Source organism: Pan troglodytes, chromosome 10, assembly GCF_028858775.2.
Source record: "Pan troglodytes isolate AG18354 chromosome 10, NHGRI_mPanTro3-v2.0_pri, whole genome shotgun sequence".
Lineage (NCBI taxonomy): Eukaryota > Metazoa > Chordata > Mammalia > Primates > Hominidae > Pan > Pan troglodytes.
The window spans coordinates 105,342,868-105,355,028 of NC_072408.2; the positions used below are offsets into that span (position 1 = coordinate 105,342,868).

Consider the following 12,161-nt stretch of genomic DNA (forward strand, 5'->3'; position numbering starts at 1 on the left):
GCATCAGGCCAGACACAGTGGCTCATGCCTGTAATCCCAGCAATTTGGGAGGCTGAGGCGGGCGGATTGCCTGAGTTCAGGAGTTTGAGACCAGCCTGGTCAACATGGTGAAACTCTTGTCTCTACTAAATTACAAAAAAATTAGCTGGGCGTGGCAGCAGGCGCCTGTAATCCCAGCTACTTGGGAGGCTGAGGCAGAAGAATCACTTGAACCTGGGAGGCAGAGGTTACAGTGAGCTGAGATTGTGCCACTGCACTCCAGGCTCGGCAACAGAGGGAGACTCCATTTCCAAAAAAAAAAAAAAAAAAAAATTTGCATCCACCAGGCACAGTGGCTCATGCCTATAATCCCAGAACTTTGGGAGGCTGAGGCGGGTGGATCACCTGAGGTCAGGAGTTCAAGACCAGCCTGGTCAACATGGTGAAACCCAGTCTCTACTAAAATACAAACAAATTAGATGAGTGTATTAGCAGGCACCTGTAGTCCCAGCTACTCCGGAGGCTGGGGCAAGGAGAATTGCTTGAACCTGGGAGGCGGAGGTTGCAGTGAGCCGAGACTACGTCACTGCACTCCATCCTAGTCTCTGTTGGACATTCTGACCAAAGTCAGAATATTAAGACTTCTAAAAACTCTCATTTCCCTGTGAAATTTTCTGAATTAAAATTACTTTTATCTACCTATGACCTGGAACACCCCCTGAGCCCCCCAACCCCCACTTTTATTAATAGTTGTCCCGCCTTTCTGGAAGGGACCAATCTACATCTTACACATATTGATTTTAGAGACAGGGTCTCACTCTGTCACCCAGGCTGGAATGCAGTGACAGGATTATGGCTCACTGCAGCCTCAACCTCCCAGGCTCAAGTGATCCTCCCACCTCAGTCTCCCTAGTAGCTAGAACTACAGGTGGGCACCATGGCTAAATTTTGATTTTTTTGTAGAGATGGGGTTTTACTGTTTTGCCCAGGCTAGTCTTGAACTCCTAGGCTCAAGGGATCCGCCTGTCTCAGCCTCCCAAAGTGTTGGGATTACAGGCGTGAGCCACAGTGCTCAGCCTTTGTGTTTTTTCTGTCACATTGATCAAATATTTTAAAAATTATCTTTTATGTTGAAACAAGTATTAAGGAGATGATGGAAAGAGTCAATTCCTTGAGAAGGGTGAGAGCCAGAGTACAAGTGGTGGAATTTGCTTCTGACAGGACACATCTTTCACTGAAAAGAAAAATGCAAGAGAAAATGAATGCAAATTGGAAAGTCTGACGTTGAAGCATTCCTCATAGGTGGTTTTTATTTTTTGAAGTTGAGGCAAGGTCACCAGCTAAAAATGAGAGGTAGGGAAAAAGGATGTGAAATTTGAGGAGATGTGAATGTATGAATGGTTAACCCAGAGACTGGAATAGCATTGACAGCCAGTGTTGAGTGCTCCTGAGAGGACTGAGGTCATGAATTAAAACCAGTTAGCTTGTTATATGACTGACTTTTCTCCAGCAGCTTTTGCTGTTTGGATGTAAGCAATGAGAAAGTTCAGCTGGAGCATGGTTTAGTCCAAGCAAGGCTGAGATTCTTTCAAGCAAAAAAGGAGACATTGAGATCAGAGAGTTGAAAATGTTTGTAAAAGAGTGATGAAAAGGACTGATCAGGGAATTTAAGTCAGGTGAGTTGCAAAATTATTATATGATGGCAGAAGCAGAAGAGTTGAGTTTTTTTTAAGTGTTGGGGTTAATAGCGTGGAGGTCTTAATTAGGTAAGTGAGAGTACCATAAATTAGCTGGGAAAAAAAGGCTAGTGATTGACAATTGGGAAGCTTGAAACTGAGATTTCAACTGATGACAAGGTTCAGAATCTGACTGACACCGAAGTGGTTAAGACGCAAGAGAGGAACAAATTGTTGGAGATGAAGAGGTCAGAGGTCTAAGAGGCCAAGTGTTGGTGTTGCATGGGTCACCTACAAGCATGCTGAATTCAGATAGAATGTAGACAAGAGGGATGGTGAGGAAAACCTATGGCAAGCAGCTCTATAATTTCTGGAAAGTGGCCCGGAGGCTCGTGGATGATGGCAGGAAGGAGAGTAGAAGGTGATTTAGCCAGGAGATATGAACTTCAAATATTTTTGAAGCGGAAAAGAGCAGAAATAGTTTGGAAGTAGCAATCAGGACCAAAGAGACCACCCAAACTCAATAGCCCAACCTCTTAGCCTTAGGGTACGCAGAATCTGAAAAGTGTAATCTCAATTTTGGAGCTCTACAGCAGTAAATCTGCAAGTAACCACCTGTAGCTAATGTCCAGGGATTAAAAAAAAGATAATGAAAATGTTTTTGCCCAGGAAACATTAATTTCAGGCATATCTAGAATGCAGTTCTTGCATTATACGTACTGGGTTACCAGTCATTGCAAAGTCATGGTCCTTTGCTTCTCAGCTCAGTTCCCCTTCTGAAGATAAAAACATTTGCCTATGTGTCCAGGGAAGCTGTGAGGGCAAAAAACCAAGCAACTTTTACAAGGGATCATAAAAACCTACCTAACAACTTGCTAATTAAAACCTGATTTTTAATTTGCATTATTGAGCTTAATACCATTGCTTAAATGTATGTGAATACTGAGATTTTTATAAAGGAATTAGTTACCTCTAGGAAAATAATTATCACTAAAAGAAATAATATCGCAATTTGAATAAAAGTAAGTCGCTTAAATCATAGGAAACATTTTTAGTGAAGGCGTTTGTTTTAAATGTATTCTAACCTAGCAATGTAGAAAGCAGGCAAACATTTAAAAAAAATTTAACCAGTTTCTAAAACATAGTTTGGAGCTCAGATTCTGGGGAAATGATTAACACACCCTAAATCCAAGGTCTCCTTTCCTTTCTAGAAAGAAAGCATCTTTAAACATACATATTCATCAGAAATACAAATATTTGTCATCAGTGATACTAATTTCCAGGCAAACATTTTAATTGCAGTCAATGTATTAGATTCTACCAGGTTTTAATTTGGATCGGTAATACGGGTTTGATTAGGGTTCTAGGCCTAATTACAGGTCACTAGTCTTCCTTTAGGATTATGCACCATCTGTTATTTTAAATTGACCATTGAGGGGGTTCCCAAGGGTTCTCCTTCGTTTTGTTATCAAACGTTAGGTTTAGGATTCTTACGGGTGGTGGGATCCAAAGCCAGAGACGGGTTTCAACAAAAATGCAAGCGCGAATTTGTCTTGCGTCTGAACGCACTGTTCAAATTAAACAATTTAGACATGCCCCAACTATGACACTAAGAAGTGAATGGTATAGTACACTTTTGTCACAAATTCAAGGGTAATTTAAGTGCCCGATGGTAGAGGTCTGGCTTCCCCTGGGTTTCTGGAACAAAAGAAGCGTTCGCGAGGAGAGGGGTAACTCCCCGCCCTCCCCCTCCCAAAGTAAATCAAATCAAGGAATATGAGTGCCTGCAGACAAGCCTCGCTTCTTTTCTTCCCCTTCAGGGCTAGCGTTTGGGGAAGGCAAGGCTGCGGCTACTCTTGGAGCTTCAGTGTCCCGGGAGGAAGAAAGGCCCAGCCAAGGGTCCTCACACTGGCGTGGAATTCGGCGCGTTCGTAGGCGATCGACCCCAGAGACGAAAGCTGCTTCTCAAGCTGGGGGAGGGAGAGGAAACGGCGCACAAAAGCAGTACGACCTGTCCCTTATCGGCGTCTAAGGGGAAGGGCGGAGAAAACGAAAACAGAAGCGGGCCGGGAGCCTCGGCTCCCGCCCCAGCGCCTTTTAAACTGCGTTTCTACCTCCTCTCGCTCAGCGCGGCGGCTAATGGAACCCGCGCGAGCCGTCTAGCCAATCACCGCCGCGCTTCCTCCCGTCGCCCGCCAATGGCGGCGCGCGTTCTTGGGGCGTGGGCGAAGCAGGCTGCTCGCCTTCTGCCTGTAGTGTGTGGGCTGGGGTTGGTGCGAGCTTCCAGCTTGGCCGCAGTTGGTTCGTAGTTCGGCTCTGGGGTCTTTTGTGTCCGGGTCTGGCTTGGCTTTGTGTCCGCGAGTTTTTGTTCCGCTCCGCAGCGCTCTTTCCGGGCAGGAGCCGTGAGGCTCGGAGGCGGCAGCGCGGTCCCCGGCCAGGAGCAAGCGCGCCGGCGTGAGCGGCGGCGGCAAAGGCTGTGGGGAGGGGGCTTCGCAGATCCCCGAGATGCCGGAGTTCCTGGAAGACCCCTCGGTCCTGACAAAAGACAAGTTGAAGAGTGAGTTGGTCGCCAACAATGTGACGCTGCCGGCCGGGGAGCAGCGCAAAGACGTGTACGTCCAGCTCTACCTGCAGCACCTCACGGCTCGCAACCGGCCGCCGCTCCCCGCCGGCACCAACAGCAAGGGGCCCCCGGACTTCTCCAGTGACGAAGAGCGCGAGCCCACCCCGGTCCTCGGCTCTGGGGCCGCCGCCGCGGGCCGGAGCCGAGCAGCCGTCGGCAGGGTAAGGACGCGGGGCCGGGGCTACAAAGGCGGGCGTTTGGCGGTTGCCGCGCGCGCTCGCCGCCGTTTGCAGCCCCTCCCTCCCGGGCGCCCCCTCGGGCCTCCCAGGTGCGGGGCTGTCCCTGCGCCCCCTCGCGTCGCCCCTTCCCCGCGGGGCTGCAGGCGCCGGAGCGGAGAGGCCAGAAGTTGGGGCCGCGGGGTTCGCGTTCTTTGACGTGTGGGTCTGGGAGGTGTGGAGTTGCGTTGGCGGCGGTTGTTTTGCACGCAGTCGACGCCGCTTCCCTGGACCACCAGCCGCCTGCAGCGGGCATTTAGACGGGGACTTCCGTGCCCTTTCGAAAGCTCTGGAGGGGTGGCCCCAAAATGCTATAGGTTAAGTTCGAGCGTTTTCCCGCTTTATTAACTGAAATGACTCGCAGCAGAGTCTCAGAGCGCTCCCTGGAGGGCAACTGATGACACACTAATTTCTAACCAAAATTTGAAATGAGGAAATTCCCGCCTTTTTATACTTTTGCGTATGGAGGGCTTTTTGAACCGTTTATGTTTTCTAGTTTGTCTTAATTTTTCCCAGCAACAGGCCATCTTTTGGCGGAACAGCTTCATGCCGAATTAAAAGGAGCATTTTAAACTATATTTTTAAGCGCCTTTTATAATTTTTTAATTTTTATTTATTTATTTTTTTGAGATGGAGTTTCGCACTTGTTGCCCAGGCTGGAGTGCAATGGCGAGATCTCGGCTCACCGCAACCTCCACCTCCCGGGTTCAAGCGATTCTCCTGCCTCAGCCTCCCGAGTAGCTGGGATTACAGGCATGCGCCGCCACACCCGGCTGATTTGTGTATTTTTTAGTAGAGACGGGGTTTCTCCAAGTTGGTCAGGCTGGTCTCGAACTCCTGACCTCAGGTGGTCCGCCCGCCTCGGCCTCCCAAAGTGCTGGGATTACAGGCGTGAGCCACCGGGCCCGGCCTTGCAAACAAATATTTGAAAATTGCAGTTTGGATTGCGTTTTCCCCACGTATTGGTAAATTTTGCTTGAGGAAAGGAAAGACTTAGGATTCAGGAAAAATTTATTTCATGACATTCTGGTGCATCAGTATTGCAATTTGGAATGTCTGATCCTGGTTAAATCTCAAATCGGCTCCAGCAAAGCATGTTTTGTTTGAGAATAGTTTGCTTTTTTACCTGTGGATTTTAATATGCTTTTTGTGGGTTTGCTTATGCCTGCCGAGTTACCGGGCTTCAAATCGTAATAGGATGAAGCTAAAACTAGTAATTGGTGTAATATAAAATGCCTTGTAAGAGACAGTGAATGTGGTGTTTGGAGTTGTTGGGAATGATCACTAGTTTAAACCGAAATTATTCCTTCCTTCAAATTTTACTTTAGTTTTTAAGGAACCTATCTAGTGTGTTTTCCCGGCTACTCAGGCAGAAATGAAAGACAAATGTAATAGACACATGTAAATTTAATTGAAAATCTTATTCTCGGCTTCAGAGAAGTTGAAAGTTTTACCAAACGTCTTCAGTCCGGTGTCTGGCACGTAGTAGTGCCAAATATTTGTACAATAAATAAAAGATCAATCACACCTTATTGTTTAAACATCTTGTTTTGCGGAAAGCTTCTTTAATTTCTTAATAAACAAATTTACTTTTGAAATAAAAGCGTACCCGCTTACCCGTTATGTTTCCCTGCTCTGAAAAAGAAGGTAGTATTTAAACTCTTTAAGTAGAGTTGGTTGAGGCCGGGCGCGGTGGCTCACGCCTGTAAGCCCAGCACTTTGGGAGGCCCAGGCGGGTGGATCACCTGAGGTCAGGAGTTCTAGACCAGCCTGGCCCATATGGTGAAACCCCGTTTCTACTAAAGAAAAAAATACAAAAATTAGCCGTGCCTGGTGGCGGTGGCCGAGGCAGGAGAATCGCTTGAACCCGGGAGGCGGAGGTTGCAGTGAGCCGAGATCGCGCCATCGCACTCCAGCCTGGGGGACAAGAGCGAGACTTCGTCTCAAAAAAAAAAAAAAAAAAAAAAAAGGTTGTTTGAAAATGTAATATTTAAATCAGCACACTTTATAAAAAACCTAGTTTTCTATAGAACCCTTTATTGGTCCTCTGTGCAAATGTATTAAACCGTGAGGTTTTTGGTTGTATGTTTATAATAGAATTACTGGTTATTATTTTTAGGCGGGATCTCGCTCTGTTGCCCAGGCCGGAGTGCAGGGATGTGATCATAGCTTACTGCAGCCTCAAACTCTTTGGCTCACGAGAGCCTCCTGCCTCAGCTTCCCTGAGTAGCAAGGGCAACGGGGCATGCACCGCTACACCCGGCCAATTTTCTAATCTTTTTTTTTTTTTTTTTTTTTTTTTTTTGGTACACAGGCTTTCTGTGTTGTCCAGGCTGGTCTAGAACTCTTGGCCTCAAGCACTCCTGCCTCAGCCTTGGTTCCTATTTATTTTGAGGATGATTTCTTTTACACAGAAACAACCATCTCAGTTTTAATGTTTTCCTATCAGCCACTTGGTAAAAGAGAGTTTATGTCCCCATCTACCTTGTGTTCTTTTGGGGGGTAAGAAAACCTAAATGTAAAAATTTTTAAATTAAGATTATCCAGCAATTTTGAGTTCCTACCAAGTGTTCTTAACTACTGGGTTTAAAACTTTGGGGATTTAAAAATGAATTGTGTTTATTTACTTGTCTGTCCAACTCATATGTTAATTGAAGTTGGTTAGCATCATGTAAATAAGTTTTGAGTAAAATGAAGGTGTTTTTTTTTTGAGACGGAGTCTTGCTCTGTCGCCCAGTCTGGGGTGCGGTGGCGCGATCTTGGCTCACTGCAAGCTCTGCCTCCTGGGTTCATGCCATTTTCCTGCCTCCGCCTCCCGAGTAGCTGGGACTACAGGCGCCCGCCACCACCCCCCAGCTAATTTTTTGTGTTTTTAGTAGAGACAGGGTTTCACCGTGTTAGCCAGGATGGCCTCGATCTCCTGACCTCGTGATCCTCCCGCCTCGGCTTCTCAAAGTGCTGGGATTACAGGCGTGAGCCACCGCGCCCAGCCAAAATGAAGTAATTTTTGTTGTTGTTATTTTGTTTTGTTTGTTTTGTTCTGAGACGGAGTCTCCATTGCCCAGGTTGGAGTGCAATGGCCCGATTTCATCTCTGCCTCCTGGGTTCAAATGATTCTCCTGCCTCGACCTCCCGAGTAGCTGGGATTACAGGCGTACACTACTATACCCGGCTAATTTTTGTATTTTTAGTAGAGAAGGGGTTTCGCCATGTTGGCCAGGCTGGTCTGGAACACCTGACCTCAGGTGATCTGTCCCCCTGGGCTTTCCAAAGTGCTGGGAATGCAAGGATGAGCGACGGCACCCAGCCCAGAAGTCATGTTTTTTAGAGTACCTAGTAGGTCTGTTGGCATGGTAATTAAGCTCTTTACGTTTCATTTAATTATTTCATCCATATAAAGAAAACTTATTTCATAATTACAGGTTTAAATGTCTTCTACCTGGAGTATTTAAAACTCAAGAGGTGTTTACCCTTGACTGGGCTTAATAGCCGTGCCAACAACTTGAAGAAAAATATTGGTAGTAAGCGTCATTTTCTGTTTTAAAGTACGTTAAGTACAAGTGAGTTATAATTAGGAGTCTAGTCTGTTCGATGTTTTTATCAGCCATAGGAAAAAATAAAATTTTAAGTTTACAGGAAAAGAAGACATTTATAATAATTTATGTGTAAAATTATTCATGTCAATTCCTCTTATATGTACTATATTTTACGTTTTGGTCATTTTTAGCCTCATATAAAAATAATACCAGGTCATATTTCTTTTTCTTTCTTTCTTTCTTTTTTTCTTTTTCTTTTTTTGAGATGGAGTCTTGCTCTGTCACGCAGGCTAGAGTGCAGTGGCGTGATGTCAGCTCACTGCAACCTCTGCCTCCCGGGTTTAAGCGATTCTCCTGCCTCAGCCTCCCAAGTAGCTGGGATTACAGGTGCCCACCACCGCGCCCGGCTAATTTTTGTTTTTTTAGTGGAGACGGGGTTTCACCATCTTGGCCAGGCTGGTCTCAAACTCCTGACCTCAGTTGATCCACCCACCTGAGCCTCCCAAAGTGCTGGGATTAGAGGCATGAGCTACCGCGCCCGGCCAACCATATTTTTCTTTTCTTTTCTTTTCTTTTTTCTTTCTTTCTTTCTTTCTTTCTTTCTTTCTTTCTTTCTTTCTTTCTTTCTTTCTTTCTTTGTGTGTGCGTGTGCGTGTGTGTGTGTGTGTGTGTGAGATGGAGTCTCACTCTGTCACCCAGGCTGGAGTGCAGTGGCATGATCTCGGCTCACTGCAACCTCTGCCTCCCAAATTCAAGCAATTCTCCTACCTCAGCCTCCTGAGTAGCTGGTATTACTTAAAGGCACACACCACTACTCCTGGTTAATTTTTGTATTTTTAATAGAGACAAGGTTTCACCATGTTGGTCAGGCTGGTCTCGAACTCCTGACCTCGTGATCCACCTGCCTCGGCCTCCCAAAGTGCTGCAATTACAGGAGTGAGCCACCTCACCCGGCCAATACCAGGTCTTATTTCTTTTTTCCATTTTTTTTTTTTTAAAAGGGAGTCTCAGTCTGTCATCCCAGCTGGAGTGCAGTGGTGCAATCTCGGCTCCCTGCAAGCTCTGCCTAGCTGAGACTACAGGTGCCCGCCACCATGCCTGGCTAATTTTATGTATTTTTAGTAAAGACTGTTAGCCAGGATGGTCTCTATCTCCTGATCTGGTGATCTGCCCGCCTCGGCCTCCCAGAGTGCTGGAATTACAGGCATGAGCCACCGCTCCCGGCCTCCAGGTCATATTTCTTAAAGAATATTTATAATCTTCTGCATAATGGAGTGGTAAAAAGGAATAAAAGAATATTTATTTATATTATAGGAGAAAGCCAAATTATGTTTGAGAGTTGCAGATAAGGGAGATTTTTAACATTTTAAGACAAATCAAGCATTAATGTGGATTTGGCCAAGATTAACTATTTGCATGCATATACCTTCTATTTAATCATGGGTTTATGAGGAATTTTTTTTTTTTTTTTTTTTTTTTGAGATGGAGTGTTGGTCTGTCACCCAGGCTGGACTGCAGTGGCGTGATCTCCACTCACTGCAAGCTCTGCCTCCTGGGTTCACGCCATTCTCCTGCCTCAGCCTCCCGATTAGCTGGGACTACGTGGTGGCACCTGCCACCAGGCCCGGCTAATTTTTTTGTGTTTTTAGTAGAGACGGGGTTTCACTGTGTTAGCCAGGATGGTCTGGATCTCCTGATCTTCTGATCCTCCCGCCTCAGCCTCCCAGAGTGCTGGGATTACAGACGTGAGCCACCGTGCCCAGCCTATGGGGAACATTTTTAATTAAATAGGAAATTGTTTCATTTCAGCTTCTACCATAGTCTCTTGGATTCACTTGGTATAATGTGACAAAACTTTGCATGTTAAAAGTTTTGTTTTTATTTTGTTTTCTTATTTCTAAGCTTTTTATTTTATGTATCTTGCTACCAATATTTTTAGGTGTTGAAACTACCTAAATTGTGGACACAAAAATAAACATTTACAGAGTTGGCAGTCTGCCTTTTTGTTTTAAGAGGCAGAGCCTGAAGGTGCAGCTATTTGGATCTAGTGGAGCATAATATTCTTGAATGATCTGTTCTGGTGAATTATGAGTGTGTGTTTGAGAAGGAGTCTTGCTCTGTCATCCAGGCTGGAGTGCAGTGGCGCGATCTCGGCTCACTGCAGCCTCCACCTCCCGGGTTCAAGTGATTCTCCTGCCTCAGCCTCCTGAGGAGCTAGGATTACAGGCGTGCACCACCATGCCCAGCTAATTTTTGTATTTTTAGTAGAGACAGTTTCACCATGTTGGTCAGGCCGGTCTCAAACTCCTTCCTGACTTTGTGATCTGCCCCCCTTAGCCTCCTAAAGTGCTGGGATTACAGGCGTGAGCCACCACGCCTGTCTGTGTGTGTGTTTGTTTTTTTTAAGAGATAGGGTCTCGCTCTGTCCCTCAGACTGTAGTGCAGTGGTATGATCATAGCTCACTGCAGCCTCAAACTCCTGGGCTCAAGCCTCTGGAATAGCTGGGACTACAGGTGTGTGCCACCATGCCTAGCTAATTTTTAAAATTCTTATAGAGATAGTCTCACTATGTTGACCAGGCTGGTCTTGAATTCCTGGCCTCAAGGGATCCTCCTGCTTAGGCCTCCCAAAGCGTTGGGATTGTAGGTGTGAGCTACTGCTCCTGGCCCAATTATGAATTCTCAATAGGAAATATTTGAAGACCTGGAAAAGAACATAAAAGCATGCTACCAATAGGAAATGTTAATTAAATCACAAATTGACCACCACTGTATAATAAGGTGTTAAGTTTACAGACTTGTGAATAATAGAGTTATAGATTCAAATTCCAGGTCTGCCACTTACTCATATGACACTGAACAGTGTCTTAATCTAAGATCCTCTATTTTCACCTGAAATAGAGGAATAACCTAATAGCTACTTAATCAGATTGAGGAGTACATGCCATTGCATATGTGAAGTGTCTAGTGCTTAGTAATTAACAGCTATTAAATGATTTCTGAATTTTTGTCTTTAATGTCAGGGCAATATAGTGCAATGTTACTAAAATATAATTTTGGGAAACGAATAAGGTAGATAAGTGAAAGTGACATGTATATCATAGCATGCAGATTTCCTGAGTCAGTGAAGTGCATGCTTGAACCTCAGTTTTCTGAGTTGTCAGATGGGGATATTAGCATTTTATTCCATAGATTTTTAGGACTCTGTAAGTTAATGCAAAGACACTTGGAACACAACTCAGTACGTAATACATAATAAGTGCCCACTAGAATATATTGTTATGGTTCAGCATCTTTATACTAGAGGTAGAGATTAGAATCAGAGAAGCTCATCGGTGATATCATAGAGCTGTTGGGTTTTAAAGTTGAAAAATACGTTAGAGATCATCGGGTAGCATAGTAGGTACTATTTTTGAGTGAAACTCTTTAAGTGATCTACTTAAAGGAACAAAGCTTTCTGGAGGCAGAATTTAATGCAACTGATGCTTCCTTTTTCCTGACTGAAACTGCTAATCATGTACAGCACACTGTCTCCTAATTTTTTATCCTTATTAAATCTGAGATTTATAAAATGACATCACTTTTCTGGAACTTTTTTCCTGACAGATTAAAAATCACATGTTTGACTGTGCGCAGTGGCTCACACCTGTAATCCCAGCACTTTGGGAGGCCGAGGCAGGTGGATCACCTGAGGTCAGGAATTCGAGACCAGCCTGGCCAACATGGTGAAATCCTGTCTCTTCTAAAAATACAAAAATTAGTTAGTCGGGTATGGTGTTGCGCGCTTGTAATTTCAGCTGCTTGGGAGGCTGAGGCAGGAGAATCTCTTGAACCTGGGAGATGGAGGGCATGCCACTGCACTCTAGCCTGGGCAACAGAGTGAGGCTCCATCTCAAAAAAAAAAAAATCACGTTTTTGGTTTTAATTTATCTGACTTACCTTATGTAGATTCGTTGGTCACTTATTTAAGATATCTTTGTTCAGCTGATGTTTTTCATTATGTTTGAAGGAAATATAATTGATTTTCTTTCTTTCTTTCTTTCTTTTCTTTAGGCGAAGTCTGGCCTTATCACCCAGGCTGGAGTGCAGTGGCGCAATCTTGGCTCGCTGCAATCTCCGCCTCCCCAATTCA

The 12,161-nt window shown here is 45.0% G+C and overlaps 1 protein-coding gene across 16 annotated transcripts in view; it reads left to right on the forward strand.

Annotated features, from left to right (window-relative positions):
• Nucleotides 1-944: 944 nt before the first annotated feature.
• TMPO (thymopoietin) overlaps nt 945-12,161 on the forward strand; it is a 37,763-nt gene continuing 26,546 nt past the window's right edge. For all 16 annotated transcript variants that reach the window (XR_010148403.1, XR_010148404.1, XR_010148402.1 and 13 more), the window contains exon 1: nt 945-4,439. Coding sequence is in view for 5 of the 16 variants with exons in the window: in XM_001148998.7 (XP_001148998.3) it covers nt 4,161-4,439 (279 nt within the window). In the remaining 11 variants the exon portion in view is untranslated. The remainder of the gene's footprint in view (nt 4,440-12,161) is intronic.